The sequence below is a fragment of the Eulemur rufifrons genome, chromosome 4 (assembly GCF_041146395.1).
Source record: "Eulemur rufifrons isolate Redbay chromosome 4, OSU_ERuf_1, whole genome shotgun sequence".
Lineage (NCBI taxonomy): Eukaryota > Metazoa > Chordata > Mammalia > Primates > Lemuridae > Eulemur > Eulemur rufifrons.
In genome coordinates, this window is record NC_090986.1 from 64,831,389 (window position 1) to 64,851,746 (window position 20,358).

The 20,358-nt window shown below is 41.2% G+C and overlaps 1 protein-coding gene across 1 annotated transcript; it reads right to left on the reverse strand.

Annotated features, from left to right (window-relative positions):
- Positions 1-3,277: 3,277 nt before the first annotated feature.
- LOC138382465 (large ribosomal subunit protein uL15-like) lies at positions 3,278-3,761 on the reverse strand. The gene is given in 3 exon segments (XM_069466950.1): positions 3,278-3,666; positions 3,669-3,695; positions 3,698-3,761. Coding segments are annotated over 3 exon segments (480 nt in total).
- Between the last annotated feature and the right edge of the window lie 16,597 nt (positions 3,762-20,358).

Sequence of the window (20,358 nt, forward strand, 5' to 3'; positions counted from 1 at the left end):
CCTTAAAAAAGCATTACAAAATGCCTGTGGAACATAAGGGTATCTGGCAAAAAAACAAATTCACAGGGATCCTAGAAAAAAGTTGCAGAAAACAGTGTTGGATTAAGTTGCTACAAAGAGGAAAGAGGAGATTCTGCAAAGGTCCCTGTTCCCTGCACCTGTACTCCAGCTCAGAATGGACCTGAAAAGAACAAGAGGACAGCGCAAGCATGGAACACTCTGTGTGCACGTGTGTGTGTGTGTGTGTGTGTGTGTGCGCGCGCGCGCGCGCACATGTTGTGTCTGGGGCAGAGGGAGGGAGGATAAGGGGAGGAGGTACACTGAGCCTGGTGCTGTAATCCCAAACATGAAGAAAGCAGTGGGATAATTTGGAAAATTAATGTCCTTGGGGATATCCACAGACTCACTTTAAAGAGTTCATCAAATGTGTCTGGCTGCTTTGTTGAATTGTTCAAATGAAAAATATAGGGCTTCTCACACATGGCACTTTTCATGCCATCTTAAAATGGTTGGGAAGTGCCAAAGTGACAGCTGTTTTATACACAGTCTCATTAAACCCTCCGTGATTGTCTCTGATACCCTTTTGTCTCTCAGTCTTCAGTCTGTCTTTCTTTCTTTCTTTCTTTTTTTTTTTTTTTTTGAGACAGGGTCTCACTCTGTTACCCTGGGTAGAGTACAGTGGAGTTATCATAGCTCACTGTAACCTCAAGCTCCTGGGTTCAAGCAATTACTCCTGCCTCAGCCTCCTGTGTAGCTGGGAGTACAGGTGCATGCCACCACGCCTGGCTAATTTTTTCTATTTTTGGTAGAGATGGAGTCTCGCTTTTGCTCAGGCTGGTCTCGAACTCCTGCTCTCAAGCAATCCTCCTGCCTCAGCCTGCCAGAGTGCTAGGATTACAGGCGTGTGCCACAGCACCTGGCCCAGTTTTCAATCTTATCTCACCCCTCTCTGTGTCTTGAACCATCTTCTACAGAATTGTTGCAAGGGCATTTATAAGGCTATTAATTGCATTCTGGATTTTTGTGTATCTACATATTCTTTTATACATGAATAAAGTTCACAGATGTTGGTTTCTGTTTCTTTTCCCTCAGTTTTTTTTTTTATATATTCCCTTCCCTGTCTTCCAGTCTCAGATAACATGATACTTGTCCGACACCTATTTCCTGCGTAACTCAGAATGGAACTGTATGTGTATGTAGCAGGAATACTGTTCACACTCACATCGGATGAATGGTCATACCCAGAGGGAATAAGAATAAAGCTCTTCTATCCATTTTCTTGCCTCATAGCAATTTTAATTAAAGGACAAAAAGGGAAAGAATGAGGTAAACCTCATTGATGTAATTGCCCTCAAACTTTTGCTTAATTAAATTTAAATGGTTACTATGATCCCTATATTACCCTATGTATAAATTCTATATTTTTTGTAGCCACCTCGAGAATATTTCCTATTCTCAATATTGAATTTCTGAATTTTTCATAAAAAAAGTGGGTAGCTTTGCTGTTTAATAGGATCAGGAGCTCTAAAGTTAATGGGATTGCAATTACTGCACTGCCGTGAGCTTGCACTGAATACTGTTTTGCTCCTGTTCTCTAGGTCTTGTTTCTTCTGGAGGAAATGTTGCACCATTAAATCAAGAAACGTTCACAAGTTCATGTGCAGCCTAAGTGGGCCCACGGGATAGTCTACTTCAAATTCACCCAGAGCATCTATAAACACACATTCCTACCTTACTTGGCCTAACTCTAATGCAAACCACCATCTATTCTACATGTAAAATACAGCCAGTCTGTTGTTTCCAGGTGTTTTGATGACTGAACCTGCTCAATAGTTGATCTAGTCAGTATAGAAATAATTGAAAAAGAGTTGACAACAGGCCAGGTGTGGTGGCTTATATAATACTAGCACTTTGGGAGGCTGAGGTGGGAGGATTGCTTGAGGCCAGGAGTTTGAGACCAGCCTGGGTAACATAGTAAGACCATAACTCTACAAAAAAATTGAAAAATTAGCTGGAGGTAGTGGTGTGCTCCTGTAGTCCAAGCTACTTGGGAGCCTGAGGCGGGAGGATTGCTTGAGCCCAGGAGTTTGAGGTTGCAGTGAGCTGTGATGATGCCATTGCACTCTAGCCTGGGCAACAGAGCAAGACCTTGTCTCAAAAAGAAAAAAAAAATTGACAACAAATCCAGTGAATTCAGTAGGGCCCTCTGTGTGTATGTATGTGTGTGTGTGTGTGATTTTCTACATCAATAAACAGATTTTCTACAGGTGTTCCCTTTCATTTTCCTTCCCCCATTTCAGTAGATTGAAATATAGGTTGAAAAGATCTTTGAGTGCAGAGATTTTTCTACTGACAATGAGTATCCACAGAAATGAGAAATTCCAGAAAGACATGCAGTTCTAAGTAATGATTACATATCTAACATGTTCCCAAATGGGCTTTCCAACCACTAATTATTACTATATCATAATTTCCAAGAGATCCTTTAACTAAATGTTTTAAATGCTGTTCTTTGCAAATAAAATGAGTTCTTGGGGGAAAAAAGAGGGAAGCCTTTAGCAATTCAGTATCACAAGTGATGAATAGAGTTTGCCATATAAATATCTCAGGCACTCTAATATTTTTCCAGATGACTATCTATGTATCTGTTTTTTTAGCCTTTTATTTTGAAACAATTATAGATTCATAGATTATATTAATGGATTATTCACAGATCATAGATTCATAGGAAGTCATAAAATATAGTATGTGGCGTCTGGTGAACTGTTCCCTTACCCAAATAGTGACATCTTATATGACTGTAGTAGGGTAGCAAAACTAGGAAACTTACATTGGTACAATATTGTTAACTGGATTACAGACTTCTGTTTTCATCAGTTTTTACACATACCCATGTGAGATGTGCGTGTGTAGTTCTATGCAATGTATGTTGCATGGAACTATGTTACACATAGATTTGTGTCACCGCAATCAAGATACAGAACTGTGCATCACCGATAAGTTTCTTCATGCTGCCCTCTTCCAGTTGAATCCACACACATTGTCCCCTGGAAACCACTATCTGCTTTCCATCTCTATAGTTTTGTCATTTCAAGAATCTTACATAAATGGAATTACACAGCATGTAACCTTTTGAGATTGGCTTTTTTCACTAAGCCTAACACCCTGAGATCCACTCAAGAGGCTGCATGTAGCAATAGTTTCTTCCTTTAAGTTGCTGAGCAGTATTCTACATCTATTTTTAAAATCTATTTTTTTTTAAATCATTTGTTGGTATTTAATGAACCTCTCTCCATGTGGGTTCCAGCCACAAGGACACCCTCCTCTCCGCCCAACAACACACAACACCCTTAATCTTCTCCTTAGCTTTTCTGCTGAAGAATTTGGCCTTCATAGTGATCGGCTGCTTTAGGAGCTTTCCCTTGCCCTGACCTTTGTCACAGTCGGATCGCACCACATCAGTGATGGGAGCAGCTCCAGTCTTGTTTTTGGCAGCATTTACCCACGTGTGCTCACTGACCCATGTCCACAATTTATCAAGGTGGATAGTAGGGCAGAAGCTCTGGTTCCTATTTAAGCGGTAATGCCTCAGACCAACTTTCCCAGCGTAACCTGGGCGATACATGCTGAAGCTGACCCTGTGGTGAGGCAAGCCACCAGCATTATCTGGCCTCCTGGCTGCTTCTGGTGCTTTCAACACGGCTGAGGCCATGGCTCACGTGGCCCCGAAGCTGCCGGGTCTTCCTCAGTCTGGATGGCATGTTGGTGGCCCAGACAAAAGAGAGCTAAAGTCTGTTTTTGCCACATTCCAAAAATGGGATTTGAGAGGGCTTCCCCCAGTAGATACAGTGCAGCATAATCAAAATAGCTAAGTGAGAATATCACAGTCAAGTGTAAAAAAAATTAATAGTCAGGACTGAGATGAGCACACAAAATACAGATAAAGCGTTGCTAGAAATTTTGGCTTTCAGCTCCCTGGCAGCAACTACAAAGAGGAGAAAATGGCCAGTCATGCAGCTCCCAGAGCCGGAATGAAGATGTAGGCAAACAAGGTGCTCAGGGCAGCTCAGCCATTTCCATTGGAGCTGGAGACAAGATTCCTCACCAATGGGTCCATAAGGAGACAGTGACCAGCTCATACTTCGTCCAGAAAGAAACAGCAGGTATTAATGGCACAGGGAGTTTGCTTGCATAATTCAAGTTTCTGGTCAACTGACTTCCTCATCCTGCTACCTCAGGACAACAAGGATGTAGATGTGCTATTTGCAGAGACAGTCATTCACGTGATGGGACGTGGAATAATGGGTGGGCAGAGGGACAGAGCTATGGCGAATGAAAAGCCATCATCCTTCTCTTCCCAGCCCAGTGCAGGAGTCCCAAGTGGTGGTCTGCGGACCCAGCTGGAACATGGCTGTATTTTTTTGGGCCCAGAGAGGGTAATTTTGTCACCTACATTTAAACATTGGGAGATTTCGCATAATAATTTGGATTTCCAGTTTCACGTCAGGGTGAAAAACATGACTGTGCTTTCCTGCCACCCCCTCCCATCCCCACACACGCCCCCTTAAATGGGGCTCCCAGTGTCCTGGAGTTCAGTGGCTGTTGCCCCGTTTGCAGAAGACACAACCTTTCCGTTTCCCCACGGTCAAACCCCAGCCTGCTTCTTTCATTGAATTTACGGGCCTGACCTCAGAGTTTGCAACCTCTGGTCTAGACAGTGTTGGGGGGGTCCTACAGGGGTTCCTGGGGCCATTTATGAGTATTGCATGCTGTGGACCCTTGATTGGGTTGGCAGACTGTGGTCATTGCTCAGCCCTCCTGTAGGTAACCCAAGAGGTCTGACTGACAACAGGGCTGACAGTCTCATAGGACAATCAACAGAGGTCAGCAAACTGAACTTCTGCTGTATCAATATTTTATAATATAGCAATGTTTATTTTCTAGTTTGAAGCAGACTCAATCCTCTGCTTCGTTAATAAAAAGTGTCACCCACTTATTCACTTGTTATTCATCATGTACCACCATGCACTATGTATATGTTGTAAACCACTCATTTAATCATCACTTAAGAACCTACAAGAATATTAGTATTATTCCCATTTTGTGGATAAGGAGACTGAGGCTCAGAGAGATAAAGGAACTTTTCCAAACTCCCATAGAAAGTAGTGTTGATGCCAAGACACAAACCTTTGTCTGCCTGGCTCCAATGCTTGTGGTCTTCTCTTGCTGTGTCACGTTGTTGTTCCCATTATTGCTCATTGGTGGTTTTTCTCCTCTCTTCCCAAGAGCGACTGGGAGAAGCGTATGGCTTCTTTGGTCTCCCTGAAGAAAAGAGAAAACCAGGGAATCAGAGCAGGAAGTATACAGGATCAGGAGTCAGGAAACCTGAGTTCTAGCTCCGGCTCTAGGGCTAAGTGTGGTTACAGACGTATCCTTTAACCTCTGGCTTTTTTTTTTTTATTTCAGCTCATTATGGGGGTACAAAAGTTCAGGTTATATATATTGCCCATGCCTCCCCATCCCCCCGAGTCTGAGCTTCAAGTGTGTCCATTCCCTAGACAGTGCACATCGCACTCATCATGTAGGTATACACTCATCCCCTCCCCCCACCTCCATCCCCCCCAGTCAGAACTTCAAGCGTGTCCGTTCCCCAGGCAGTGCACATCGCACTCATCAAGTAGGTATACACCCATCCCTTCCCCCCAGCCCCCACTTCTGTCCGATACCCAATTGGTGTTATTCCCAAATGTGCACTCAGGGAAACCAGTTTGCTGGTGAGTACATGTGGTGCTTATTTTTCCATTCTTGGGATACTTCACTTAATAGAATGGGTTCCAGCTCTCTCCAGGAGAACCAAAGAGATGCCATATTGCCATTATTTCTAATAGCTGAGTAATATTCCATGGTATACATATACCACATTTTGCTAATCTATTCATGAATTGTTGGGCATTTGGGTTGTTTCCACATCTTTGCAATTGTGAATTGTGCTGCTATAAACATTAACCTCTGGCTTTTTAATCTTCTTGTCTGTCCAAGTAGATAATAATCTCTCCAGTCTCGATCCCACTGAGACCTAGCATGGACCAGCTGAGATAAGAGATGTGAAAGGACTTTGAAAAGTTGTGATTTCTTTATATATGCTAAGTATTATTATTCATTATTATTAGTTTGTTGTGGAAACAACATAATTTATATGAATAAGTAAATACACATATTCATAAATATTTATTGATTGGAATAAATAAACAACATGATTTATATGAATAAACTCAAACTCAACTTAGTCACAGGAACTGTATTACTTCTTCTAAAAATATGAGTGAATGGGTGGATGGATGGATGGATCGCTGGTATGAGTCGCTCAGCACTCCATCAAAGTTGGCCCTGGCTTCTCCTGGGCTGAGATGGGATTGGATTGTAAAACAGAGCTAAGGACTTATGGAGGCAACTTCTTTTTGTTTCACTTGCTTCTTTTCAAAGTGAATTTCCCAAATAAAAGTATTTTTGTAAAAGTTATTGGCAATGTTCCTGTCTGGATGATTCTGTGAAGTTGGTAAGCTCTGGGTGACAAAAATGACTACCATCCAAATCTTCCTCAAAATCATTAAAGTGAAAGCAAGCATTCTTTTACCTTGGGTTGATAGAATGAATTTCCACATGTGGACTTTTCTTTCCCAAGTCCATATCACAAATACCATGTGCTTAATATTTCCAAGTGTGGCTCTGTCCTTTTAAGTGATTTCCCACATTTTCACTTCACAAGAGACCCCTTAAAATATTATAGTGGTGACAATGATCTCACTCAAATAGATGCAGAGCCAGCCTTTTCCATTTCTAATGCATTTTTCTGGAGTTTAAACTAGACTAAAAAATATTGCTTATTTGATCTCCTCCCAGGTGTGACTGGTAATCCTTTGCTAATTTAAAATATTTCCATGTTGAAGTTTGATCCAACTTACGCTTAAAATGCCATTTTTGGGTTTTCTTTTTTGTTATCCTAGACAGGAAATATGGAAGCTTCGTGATCTTTAATATAAATTGGTTATTTGCTTCAAAGGTCAAAAGATGACATTTGTTCCTTCATTTTAAAGTAGATAATAATGTCTTTATGGCAAGAAGTATCTCCTAGAACTTCTATTTCAATATAGTCTGGTGGAGATTTGGTATAATTAATAAGAAATAAATATATTATGGAAAATGGACAGAATCGATGAAAAATAAGATATGTTGTCTCCTGAGACTGCTCACCCATAAAACATAGCACTTGTTTACTTTACCTTATAATTCCAGAGTCATCATTTTAATATTTAAACCAAAGACCTTCATCATTTACCTTAAAGTGTATGTATACTGGATATAAAAGTTTCAAGCAAATTACAGAGTTTTTTTTAGCTATTATATTCAAGGAAGGATATTTAAACTCTTAGTAAGCCTTCTTCCCAAGGCTTAGAGCATTTTGGTAAAACTCAGATGCATCTACGTGACCCAGCTCTCAAACCACTCCACCGAAGAGTTCTGATATCTGTGTGTTACTCAGGGAAAAAAAAAGAATTTATTTGGTCTTTTATCTTTTCAGAGCATTTGGTTTTCATAGGCAACAGCTCAAATCAAACTTGAAGCAGAAGTTTTAATTTTGAGACTTGTGTGTTTTTTCCTGTCACTCTACAGCTTTTGCTACTTTCATGTCAAGAATTTCCTCCATGACATTAAATATCTATCTATTTATCTACAAAACTGGATTTGCACATATAAAGCTATATAGAAGTATTCACATGTATCAACAAGTGACACCCTGAATCCCAGTTGTGATTGATTTAGAGCGTTTGTTTTTGTAGACTAAGGTTTCTGCCTTTCTGCCGCTGTGGCTGCGCTATGGGTCTGGGCTATGCCTCAGATGCATGTAAACAGGACCTTCATGACTGCTTCTCATGCGCTTAGTTTTGAGTAAACTGTTGATTTTGTCATGGCCTCTCTTGCCTTTCCCCTACATCTCTATGAACAGACTGAAACTCCTCTTTGAAAATGTTAACCACATGTGATTTTCTGTGGCATGAGCCCAGCCACAGTCAGCAGATGTGAGGGCTGGAAAAATAGCTGTCAAATCCCCTCTTCCCCAGGGGTCCCACGAGGAGCTTCTCAGAGAAGGTGGGACTGGCGAAGCCCACGGGGGCGCCTGGAGCCTGAGACCCAGCACCGGCTTCCCTGTGTCCTCCACGTGAGGCCAGCTCCACATTTAGGTACCTGTGTTGATATTCAAATAGCATTTCTACTGAAAATAGTTCTGCTTCTGAAAAAAGGGTAAAAAATAAATACTGTAAATAAATGAAGAAAACACCCAACTGATATTCACTAACTGTCTTCATCTTATAGACGTTTAAATAGAAACCGGAGACAGGTCCAGTTCTACTCCTGATCCAGCCTTCCCTCTGTGACAGCGGGAAGCTGAAACACACCAGGCTGCCGGGGCAGCTCAGGGCAGCCGGCCTTTCCTTCTTAGCTGGGCATTCCCAGGCCACGTGGCCAGGGCTCAACGCCAAACCCACGGATGGGTCTATTTTCTCCCTGGGCCCAGCCACAGAAATCCCTGCCAGGAACTTTTCCGCAGGTGAGTAGATTTCCCTCTCAGAAATGCCCATCATCACGATCCTTTCTGAGACAGAAGGTTTCAGTCCACCATAAGCATTTCTGTTAATCGGATGGGAGTGTGACGTGCAGGAGGAAGCTCAGGAGATCCGCCGAGGCCTGAGGACCCCTTTTAAGAAGTCTGGCATTTATGGGCACTACTTCTTCTTGGTGTTCTTCCTGTCTGTCGCCTCTCTGGTTACTTCTCTTTCTGAATGCATTCCCTGGGTCCTTAACATTCAGTTTCTACCTAAAATCTTCCAAGCTGCACTTCCCTTTCCTGCTTAGAGGCCCCCTGTAAAGGACTGAAAGTGTGGAGTTTGTGAGCTAGGGTGACAAAAAGTTGCAGATTGCTGGGGCTTTGGCAAACAAAAGCAGGGCTCTCCCTGGCAGGTGCTTCCAGTCCGCCCCCCCACCCCACATATGTATACACCTTCCTGCATGAAACTAATGCCACAAGTTATTCAGAAAACACTCAGAACACTTTCTACAGTAACACTACTTTTATTTTTTATTTTTTTATTTCAAAATATTAAGGGAGTACCAGTGTTTTTGTTACACGGATACCTTGTATAATGCTTACGTCAGGGCTTTTGGTGTGCTGGTCACCGGAATAGTGTTCGTTGTACCCAGCAGGTAAGTTTTTATCTCCTACCCCCAGCCCCTCTTGGTTTCTCATGTCCTTTATATCGCTTTGAGTAACACTGCTTTTAAAAATGAATTTCTGGGGTCAGGGTCATTAACATGAAACCATCATTAAGCTCTTTGAAATTCCACCAGTCTTTAAACATTTAAGACTCTTGCAGTGTTTAATATAAATTCGTGCAAACTTTTAAATAAACTAGAAATTCACAACAATTGAATTCCTCCTACAGCCCCTTTCAATTCCGTATAGACTGCTGAGATATGGGTGTGACGGATGATTATGGGTACGATGGCTCCACATGGACAGGACACAGCAAAACACCTCCCTGTTCCACAGCCCTCGGCACAAGAAGTTCTCGGTGGCCTTCCCCCTAATGCCATGATTTCTAAATGCCAGTCCATGGCTCAGGGCCACTTGCTGACATAGTCTTCAGTGTTCAGTAGTGACACAACAAGGACTGGGAAAACAGAGTAAGTTGTCCCCTATAGCTAGGTATATTCAATGGAACTGTCCTGTATTTTGAGATTTTTATCCTTGCTTTTCTTGCCTTACTTTTTGGAATTAAAATATTCATTTCTTATAGAAAGTGAGGGTAATGGTAGATGGTAAAAATGTTTTGTTTAGATGGCTTTTCTTTATAAAATTAAAACATGGGAACTCCATATTGGTTTTAAAATCAATTTTAACTCTCCATGAAATTTGAAGTCTGGGAAACACCGCCAAGTCCTGAGGCCTGGTGAAAAATAGCTTCAGGAGCGAATGCCTACAACCACTGCAATTCTTAAGAGAATTGACTTTTTGGGTTTTGATTTCTTTTTAAAGAAGAACTTCTCTTCCAGAAAGTGTAGAGAATGAGGGTGGAGGAGGACCCGCCACCTTAGTTTCTTCTTTTCCCCCAACATCCATGGAAGTATGGAAAGTCCTCTTGAAATAGGAAACAGAAAATGGGTAAAGTTATTAACCAAAAAAAAAAAAAGTGCTGGCCCTCAACATCCTGAGAACGCTGCTTCTGTGGTCGATCTGTTCTTGTGGCTGCTGGCTCAAAGGATCATGAAGTATGACACTGTGTCACAAACACAGTCCCCAAAGTGTTTACTTTCCCCTGACAAATACTATAAATTTTCTTCTTGTAGTGAACATTGTTTATGCAGCTGTGATTTCTTAAACGAATACTGACTTTCTGCCCTAATGTATCTTTGTTGCAAAGACACTTAAGGAGAGCTTTCTCCTGGCGTTTGGGGAAGACTTTTCAAGTAAGACTGCCTAATTAGGAACAATCACTGCGCATTAGATCCACCAAAAGGAAAAACGTTTTTTTTGGCCTGGTTAAGTATTTCCATCTTGGGTTACAGGATTCACATAAAGTGGCTTCTCCTTTGGCCTGAATGGCCTTTCCTGGGGAGACTGGAGGTAAGATTGCATGTTGGCTGGCCCAACAGAGATCTAGAACAAACTCTCAGGAAATCTCAGCCCCTTAGGCTGTAGAATTCTCACTCCTCTGAGACCAGCTGAGGTTATTTTCTTACTTCATTTAACTAGCCAGATGATAGGTTGACTGATGGGGTCATTATGTCCAGCAGAAAGTAATTTTAGAATGAAAATTATGCAATAAGTTAGACCACAGCTCAATTTTTATCACCCTAAATGCATACAGTGTCCCTAATGTGATTGCCTTTGGGCTAAGATTGAAAGAAATGTTCAGTCCCAAGGTGGCTATATTTTCTGGAATAGATTGAGTGAAACCTCTCTGTTTTTGACCTAAACGCATGGAAATGAATGTCTTAGGTTTTACTTTCTAATTCTCTGGTACAAGGTAAAAACGCCAGTGATTAATATCTCCTACGGGGCTGGTGGTTGGTGAGAAAAAGTCACCGCACTTTATCTGACTGTCCATCAAGTTACTTTTATCATTTTTAGACTTGGGTCAGTTAGATAGGTGGACAAGCTACTTGACATGTGGAATTGACTGAAACACTGGGAATTGACCTCATTAAAGAAAATGCTCTCAACACAACAATTTTGCTTAAGGACCTTCTAATTTAAAAATGCACCCCAGGACATCATAGTAGTTTCTCTTTGCAGCGTTTTCATTTCCCTTTTTATTCCAATTGACCTTTCTATTTTTTTTTTCTTTTGAAATGAAGAAACAATTTTAAACTCATGATTTTATAGAAAAATACTTCATGCTATACTCAATTGCTAGAGCTTAGCTCTTGACTCCTAAGACCAATTTCTAAATCAGTCATCCTTTTCTCCCCTACCACCCCAAATTGGCTCTTCCTCCTGGAGTCTTTACCTTATTTCTTGGCACCCCTACTTATTCAACAGCAGAAGAAAAGAGAAAACTCATAGTTAGAAGGTCTCCCTTCCATCTATCCACTCATCTATTCACTCAACCCAAGTCTGAGGCGCCCAGGTACTGCTCTAGGTCTAGAGATAAGCCGTGTACAAGACAGGTATGGAACTCTGTTCTCACGGGGATTACATTTAAACACATTTCTTCCAGAAACACTGTCTACTTGCAGGGATCACTAACTTCATATGAATGTATATATTTAAATATGCATAATATATTTTGATATATTACATATTTAAAATAAATAATGAGACAAAATGGATATTCTCACATAATGCCCCAGTTTCTTTCAGCTGCCTGAGATACCCATTAGATGGAAGTGGATATTGAACTTGATATTGGTTCATAGTGCGATGGCCCCACCAGGGAAGGTTAGATGCTTAGAAGCTGCTTCTTTCAGATTTGGGTGAGCAATAGTGTTCTAACGTCTCATTCCTGCCTAATGATTTTGCCTCGGTGCACATATAAGAACTGGGACTGTCAGTCAGGAAGGGTTCAGCCCAGGACTATGGAAAAATGCTTTTCTTTGCTTCTGATAAAGGCCCATTTATTGAGCCTGTCTTCTTGATCTTTCGAGTTTCCAGTAAGTCTACAAAGCTAAACCACTCACAGTCTGATCCCTAGTAGCACAGCACTTCCCCCCATTCAATGCAACACTTCTGGACATCATTAAATTAAGGAAAAAATCTACATATAATTAATCTACATATAATTAAGACAAAGATATTTAGTATGCTAGGATCTATCTCCAATGATCAAAAAACAACCAATCAAAGAAGCAAACAAAAACAACTTCTTGGAATATTGTCTCAGGGCTTCCAATTTTAACATGCACAGTAAAGTGAGTATTTTTTCATTCATATCTCAGAAAACCAACTCAAAACATAAAAAAAAAAAAAAGCCAAGAAAAACAGTAATGCAAAACCTGTCCTTTGTAAACCTAGGAAGCAACAGAGATTCTGACAGAGACAGAGAGAGAGAGGGGGAGAGAGAGAGACTTAGGGACATATTCCAAGAAGTTGTTTTTGTTTGCTTCTTTGATTGTTCTTTATTCTAGCCTAGTTATTGTGCTAGGTTGCCCTTTGGAAAAAAAACTAATCTTGGATTCTAACCTCACACCTTACATCAAAATAGTTTCCTGATGAATCAAAGACTTCTATGTAACTAATAAACATATAAAAATACTAGGATACCATGGGAAAGTTAAAAAAGTAGTATAATGGGGAAAACCATTCTAAGCACATCACCAAACTCAGAAGCTATAAAAAAAAAAAAAGACTGATGAATTTGACAATAGGAAAATAAACTGGGCAACTTAGTTGAGGGAATTGGGCAATAATCTATCAAAATCACCAATGCACACATCTTGTCATTGCAATGACAATTCCAGGAATTTTTCCTACAGATATACTTGCAAATGTGTGAAAAGATTTATGTACCAATAATTTATTGAGGTGTTGTTTATAAATACAAGAACTTGGAAACGGCCTAAATGTTTTTACTAGAGCACAGGTTAAATAAATTGTGGAACACCATGCAATGAAATGCTATGCAATAAGAACTAGTAAGGAAATATTTTATGTAATGATATGGAAGCCTATTTAAGGTATATTGTTATATAGTAAAGACAAGGCACAGGTTAAGTATAAACAATCTGGTACCAACTGTGCAAAAAATGGTATGTACATATATACACAGGTGCAGATGTATCAAATAAGTCTGGAAGTATCCTCATGTAATTAGTAACAGAAGTTGCCCACTGGGACTGGCACTGGTTTTCTCCTAGGCAGGGATAAGAGGGAAAGTTACTTTTTACTGTATATCCCTTTTGTGCATTTTAAGTTTAGTACCAAGAATATGTATTACTTATTCAAATTTAAATATTATGAAATATTTAAATATATTTTCAAGGGTATTTAAATGACAAGAATATCCACTGAGACTATTTTATTCAATCTTTGATATCTATTGCAAATTTTTTTTTTTTTAATTTCTGCTTAAAATTCACCTCAACACATCTGTGGACATAGGCAATGCCCTGTTCTAAATACAGACACTAACACGAAGAACACAGGCTTGCTATCTGAGAGTTTCATTCGTGGCTCCAGTTTCCTCAACAGCTAGGAGCACCTGTTGAATGGTTTTGCTTGGCCCTTTCTGACCTAGTCTGTTTAGTGGGACCAGATGGCAGGTATTTCCAGGTTGTAACCTCTTCCACCAATTGTTCTCCTAACCTGATTGTACACTTCTGGGGTGGGGGAGGGCTTCAGTTGGGCTTCTATCAAAATCAACAAGTGCCCAAATTCCTGAGGGGCCACTCTGGTTGAAATGCATTAGGCCACTTCCAGGAAATGCAAATGCACTTTTTTTTTTTAAGAGGCCCCCTTGTTCAGTTTGCCTTGCATCTCTCCAGAAACCTTGGTCGGTTCCACGTCCTGACTACCCCCACAAGGAGAATCACAGCTCACCGTTGGGGGCACTGATTCAAGCAGGCCTTCCATGTCCACCCGCAGACAAGGAAGGCATCGGCAGCATGGCATCGGCCACAGATTGAGTCAGTAGGTGAGATTATTTTATGGATTAAAAATGGGGTTATGATGGCCAATTGGAGTTTGAGGCATTTAAAAGGTAGCAATAAATCAAATGGTAATCGAATAGTCATTATTAACACCATGGGAAAAGATTAAGCTAGATTTCTCAGATTCTCATGAATTGAATCTTGAACTTCCTAACTGGGTGTAAGCAAAATGGTGCCACATCCTGCTGTGGTTTGTGGTGGGACAAGGGGGCGCCGCGGCACTGCAAGGTGTGTAGTCCCAGGATCAGAGTTTTCCAGAACCTACATTTGTACTCCCTGGAAAGTGGGTTTATAATCCTTTAAAATCTCAATCAACAGTGCAATGCTAGCAACTCCATGCAAGGTGCTGAGGGCTGTCTGTGCACCCTGTGTAAAATGGCCAAGCTTTGGAGAGAAAGGGATTCGGTATTTCTACACTAGCCAGTGGAGGTCAGTGTTGAGTCACCTATCTCTTGTTTTAACTGGATGCATTAATTTACCACGGTAGACCGGTCCATGCTCATGAAACAGAGGCGGAAAAAGGACACTCAAAGATGAAACTAAGGGGCTTATGACACATTTCGCAGCTCCACGCTGCTAAAGAATAGTCGCTTGGAGTAGCTGATAACATGTGGAACAACCTCCTGAAAGGGTGCTGCAGGTGGATGTAGAGGTGACCATGTAGACATGCAGCTTCAGCCACTGAGAGCCGGCCTTGCCTTTCAAACTGACTACTTTCCTAAGTCCCTCTCCGCTCAGAGGTTCTGGGGTCCCAAATGAGCTTGCTGGTCTCCTTCTTACTACGGGAGTTTTTAAAAGCAGAGAGAGGTTCAAGTTGCTTCAAAGAGTAAAAGGACCTTCTTGCATACAGTCTTTTTCAGGGTCCCAATCCCCATTTCTATGAACGTTAATGAACCTCTTCAAATATTCATTCCAAATTGAGAATCAGCCCCACTGCTGGCTTGCTAGTGGTCACTCTCAGGGTGGGCCTTCCTTGTTAAACTCTAGATACTGCACAAGGTGGGGAATTTAAAGCATGAGGGGAGTGCCTAGGACTGGGAGCTGCAGAACTAAGCACTGCAACATCAGGAGAACATCAGCAGGTAGAAAACTCCAAGAGGCCATTGAAAGCTCTCTCCTTTCCTCACCTTGCTTCTCTTTCCTCCTGAAGGGCCACAGATTTTCTCTCCATAATTTGAAGATTTTAGGTTATAAAGAACTAAGCAGATTATTTGTCCAAATCAAATACCTAAGCTCTTAGGGGTCCATAGAGCACTAGGATTTTGGTCTTCATTACTAAAGTGATTTGGCTGGAGGAGAGGACGGGCAGACGTTTTTATGTGCAGGAAAGCCCTGCTTTATATGGTTTTAACATCCTTCATGGGGTTCTATTTTTAGATGTTTATGTTCTTCACCAAAGGGCAGCTTAAAAGGAGTGACAGCAGCTCTCTCTGTTTGTTTAATGCCAGGGGGTGGAGGTAGCAATTAGTAACTTAAAATTATACTTAACGAAGAGGGCTCTTTATTCCTTAGTGTGTGATTCCTGTTCAAAGCTCTGATAAACAAAAGATGCTTTTTGAAACTGAAAGAAAAGGGGTGCTTTCTTGGTTTCTGAGTTTGGTATTCTGTTTTACATTTTTGTCAGTATTTTGGAAGATTCTAAATTTCTTTTTTATACTCAGTCAACTAAGCAGAGCATTGGCCATAGATATAACTCCTCTGATACAAGTCCCATGTCCTTTAACTACCAGATGCCACCTCTGTCCTTCTTCATACCACAAGCTTTTATGCCCCTAGGCCTTTGCTCATGCTAGTTTCGATTTGTCACACTCCTTTCCTTGTGCTCCCACAATCTGCCACCTCTAGGACAGGCCTCTTCCCTGAATGGTGAAATTCTATTCATTCTTCAAACTGTGTTCAAATCTCGCCTCCTATATAAAGCTGTCAGTGCTCCTTGCCAATCTTATTTTCCCAGGCAAAATTAATCATTCCTTTCTCCATACCCCCCGAGTTCTGTGGACAGTTTGACAGTGTACACACACATATGTGTGGACATCAAATAGTTAAAAAGCAAAACTTCAGCAGTGCAGGAGATAGATCATCTAAAATCTCTGTTTTTGGCATTGAGAGAATGAAGATAATGCAAGATAGGCAGTAATCACAGAGTAAAAGACTCCAAAATAAGCAGAGGAAAGAAGAGAAGACTTTTCTAGATAGTATCTAAACAGAAACTTGTAATTGCTGCCTTCAAACAAGAGGGTTTTATGTATAATAGCAATGCCTTCTATAATAGTGAAGACAGGAAAAGACATTTTGTAGAGTCCATTTTAAAGGCGACCTACCCACACCTCCTTAAGTTTATGCATTTGCCCCGATCTGTGCAGTAGCAACTAGGAATGGAAATAGCTAGTGCTACAGAAATGCAGTAGTTAAGGCATCTGGAGTTTAGACTCTAAACTATAATGTTCAAACTTTTTATACTTGTAGAGAGACAGAAATGTCTGTAGTTAATAAAATCACTCTGATATAAGGTAGTAACTAATCTGACCAAGGGGCTGGGGTGAAGGTGGGACAGGAACCAAAGTGGAATAGAGAACAGGATCGGCAAACAATGCAAACCAGTGAAACCAAATACAAGAATCCACACAGGAACGAGCAGAGGTGTTTGCCACTGTCATTTCTGCTGAGGATTTTATCAACAAATTAATGATGGCCGGGCGTGGTGGCTCACGCCTGTAATCCTAGCACTCTGGGAAGCCGAGGCGGGTGGATCGCTCGAGGTCAGGAGTTCGAGACCAGCCTGAGCAAGAGTGAGACCACGTCTCTACTAAAAATAGAAAGAAATTATATGGACAACTAAAATATATATATACAAAAAATTAGCCGGGCATGGTGGCACATGCCTGTAGTCCCAGCTACTCGGGAGGCTGAGGCGGTAGGATCGCTTAAGCCCAGGAGTTTGAGGTTGCTGTGAGCTAGGCTGAAGCCACGGCACTCACTCTAGCCCGGGCAACAGAGTGAGACTCTGTCTCAAAAAAAAAAAAAAAAAAGAAAAAAAAAACAAAAAACAAATTAATGATGAGGGATTTCAGTGAATCCAGACTATGGTGATCTCTGTGTTAACTGGAGGTGGCAATATATATATAATATATGAGGCTGTCCAGAAAGTATTCAGCCATGTGATATGAAAAATATATTAACAATGGCTGGATACTTTCCGGACAGCCCTTGTGTAGGTGCTCGTGTGTGTAGTGGGATAAAATTGTTACTTCTTCACCAGTCTGCTGCCCTCCCTCCACTCAGGCCAAGCTCATTATTAGTGGTTAACTCAGGAAAAGGATGTAATAACCCAAAGCAGAGAAAAGGGAGGCTGTTCTGGCTTTTGAGTTTTCAAAACCAAAGCCCAGGAAAAATCAGGGAAAATTAAAAGCAAAGATTCCTACTTCCAGGAGAAAAATAAAGCTTCTCCAGCTTGGGTGAAAGAGGAGAGCTGGAGGAGAAGCAAGGAGCCCTTGACAGTGGTGTGTCTTTTCTGCAGGTGCAGGGAGGAGGGAAGGATGCCCACACAGGTGTGTGGAATCCAGGCGCTACGGGGACTGGGTCCTAGAATGAAGGAAGCCTCCAGAGAAGCAATGGCTGCCTGGCACCAGTGCTTTGGCAGTCTTGGAGACTTTCCAGCACTCCAGCGTAGGGAGTGACCTGCAGAATTGTCCTACTTATGAGTTCTGGAGTGGCCTGGAGGTTGAGATGGGACCTGGACACCATCAGAGAGTTTCTCCTGCTTCAGTACAGGTTGGGAGAAGCCAAACATTTCTCATGAGCCCAAGAATGGCCCAAATATAGCACAAAGAGTCCCCAGGCTGAATGAGGCCCTGCACACATGATTGGGACCCAGACGGCTGGGGCCGTGCAAGCCAGCATCATCAGGTGAGAGGAAGAAGAACTATGCTCCACAAGAGCCCTGACATTGCACTGGGTCCCTAGCCCTGCCCCCATGCCACCTTAAACTTCTATGGCATCACACATTACCTAGGTTTCAGTCTGTGTCCCTCTAGCCAAAGGGAACTTAATTTAAAGTGAGTAACCAAAAATATTAAAAGTTTAATTTTTGCACAGTTGAGTTTGTAGTCAGATTTGTGACTGCTGCCTACACATGTATTATACACACGTGTGCTATTTATTTTGCATGAGTTATAAAGATATATTTCATTTCATGTGGGTTAGGTCATTTTCAATGATTTCCTTTGTTATCAATTTATTAATACCAATATCAATAAATATCAATCAATTTAGTAATATTAATTAATATCATTATCAATTTATTAATATCAATTAATATTCATATTAATATCAATCATTTTCAATGATTTCCTTTGTTATCAATTTACTAATATCAATGGGAGGTTCCAGACTCAGGTGGACTCAACAGACAACTGTTGTCAGTGTGCCCAACATGGCGTACCACTTTCAGAATGATATGTGAACCTGGCCTACCTGGTTTAGAACCTATTACAATGGGGCTCTGTAATTTGCTATTCTGTACAATTGCTTAATTCTTCATCTGCCCGTCTGTTAGACTGTGAACTCCTTATTTAACATTGCTTGCCTGACCCAAAGCAGTGTGAGCCAAAAGAGGGGCTAATAAACTTTACTAAATGAATTGAAGAATGTTCTAATGGTAGGGGGCAACGATTCATTCTTATAATTCCTTTGTGCCCCCATTAGATTCTGGCAGATTTGGGGGCACAGGATCAGGGCTCATACTTGAGTGAATGAACAAATGATAATTTTTAAAAAGATAAAATAGTGACACCAAAGGGATGTTCACTGTCTTCAGCATTTTCCAAAGCAAAGTGCATCTGTATCTCTGTCCATTTTCCTTAGTTACACGTCTAAAGATCTAAGCAGGAAATCTCTCTTAATCTTTTCATATCTTTTCCTGCCATGAGAATAAACAATTGCAGTTGGACTAAAGACCTAACAAAACACAAAAAATGCTTTTAAAATACAACAATGAAGAAACTAACATCAACTCTTTTTCCATTACCCATTCCTACTTCAAAAATGTTTTTGATTCTTTTTTAAAATGTAAGGACTTGCAAAGAACGTGTTGCTCGGTGATTGAAGCTTTAAAGTGCAATACAGGCTTCTGTGTCTGGAACCCGTATTATATTAGCACGTTCCAGAAAAAGATTAGATTTCTCTCAAGATTGACTTTGGCTGAGTTTCCTCCCTTATGTCCTACTCCCCCAGTAACTGAGCTTCCTGCCTTGGACTCCGGATGGGATTCTTACCACTGAGCCCCAGTTTCCTGGAGGATGGATCCCAGCACGCTTTTTCATGCCAACTGCCTCCCTTGGGTTGAATCCAGGTTCTAGACCTACTCTCTGGACTCACATTCCTGCCCTATTTGTCCCAGACAAATCAACTCCATCCGATGTATCTATGTTCAGATTGTCTATCCTCTCAAACCTGATCATGTATCAAGTCTGTTTCAAAACCTTCAATGCATCTCCATTTTCAATTGCAGAGTTTTCTTTCTGCTTGTCAGTAGCAAATTTTATTCAACGTATTAGTCAGAGTGTAGTAAGTGCTTTAATAAACAACCCCAAATTTGTAGTGGCCTAACACAAAAAGTTCTACTACTTGCTCACAACACAGTTTGATGCAGGTTAGAAGGGGAGTTGGGGACTTGCTCCATGGGGTGGTCTCTTGGGGACATGTTCTCCTTCCATCTGAGGCCTCTGCTCTTATGAAGGCCTTCATGAACCTAGCCATTTAACCAGAGGATAGGGAGGAGCAAAAGTTGAACATAAGAGGATTTCACGAGCAGGCCTGGAAGTGGCACAACTCACTTCCTCTCATGTTCCATTGGTCAGAGCTCAGTCACATGACTAAGTGGGAGTGGGAGTCATGTGACCACTCCCAGTTAGAATACAATAGTCTCCCCCATGCCCAGTTTCACTTTCTGAGGTTTCAGTTAACCACAATCAACTGTAGTTCAAAAATATTAAATGGAACATTCCAGCAATAAACAATTCATGAGTTTTATACTGTACACTATTCTGAGTAGTGTGATGAAATCTTGCACTGCCCTGCTCCATCCCACCCAGGATGTCAATCATCTCCTTGTCCAGCAGATCTACACTGTCTGTGCTACCCATCGTTAGTTAC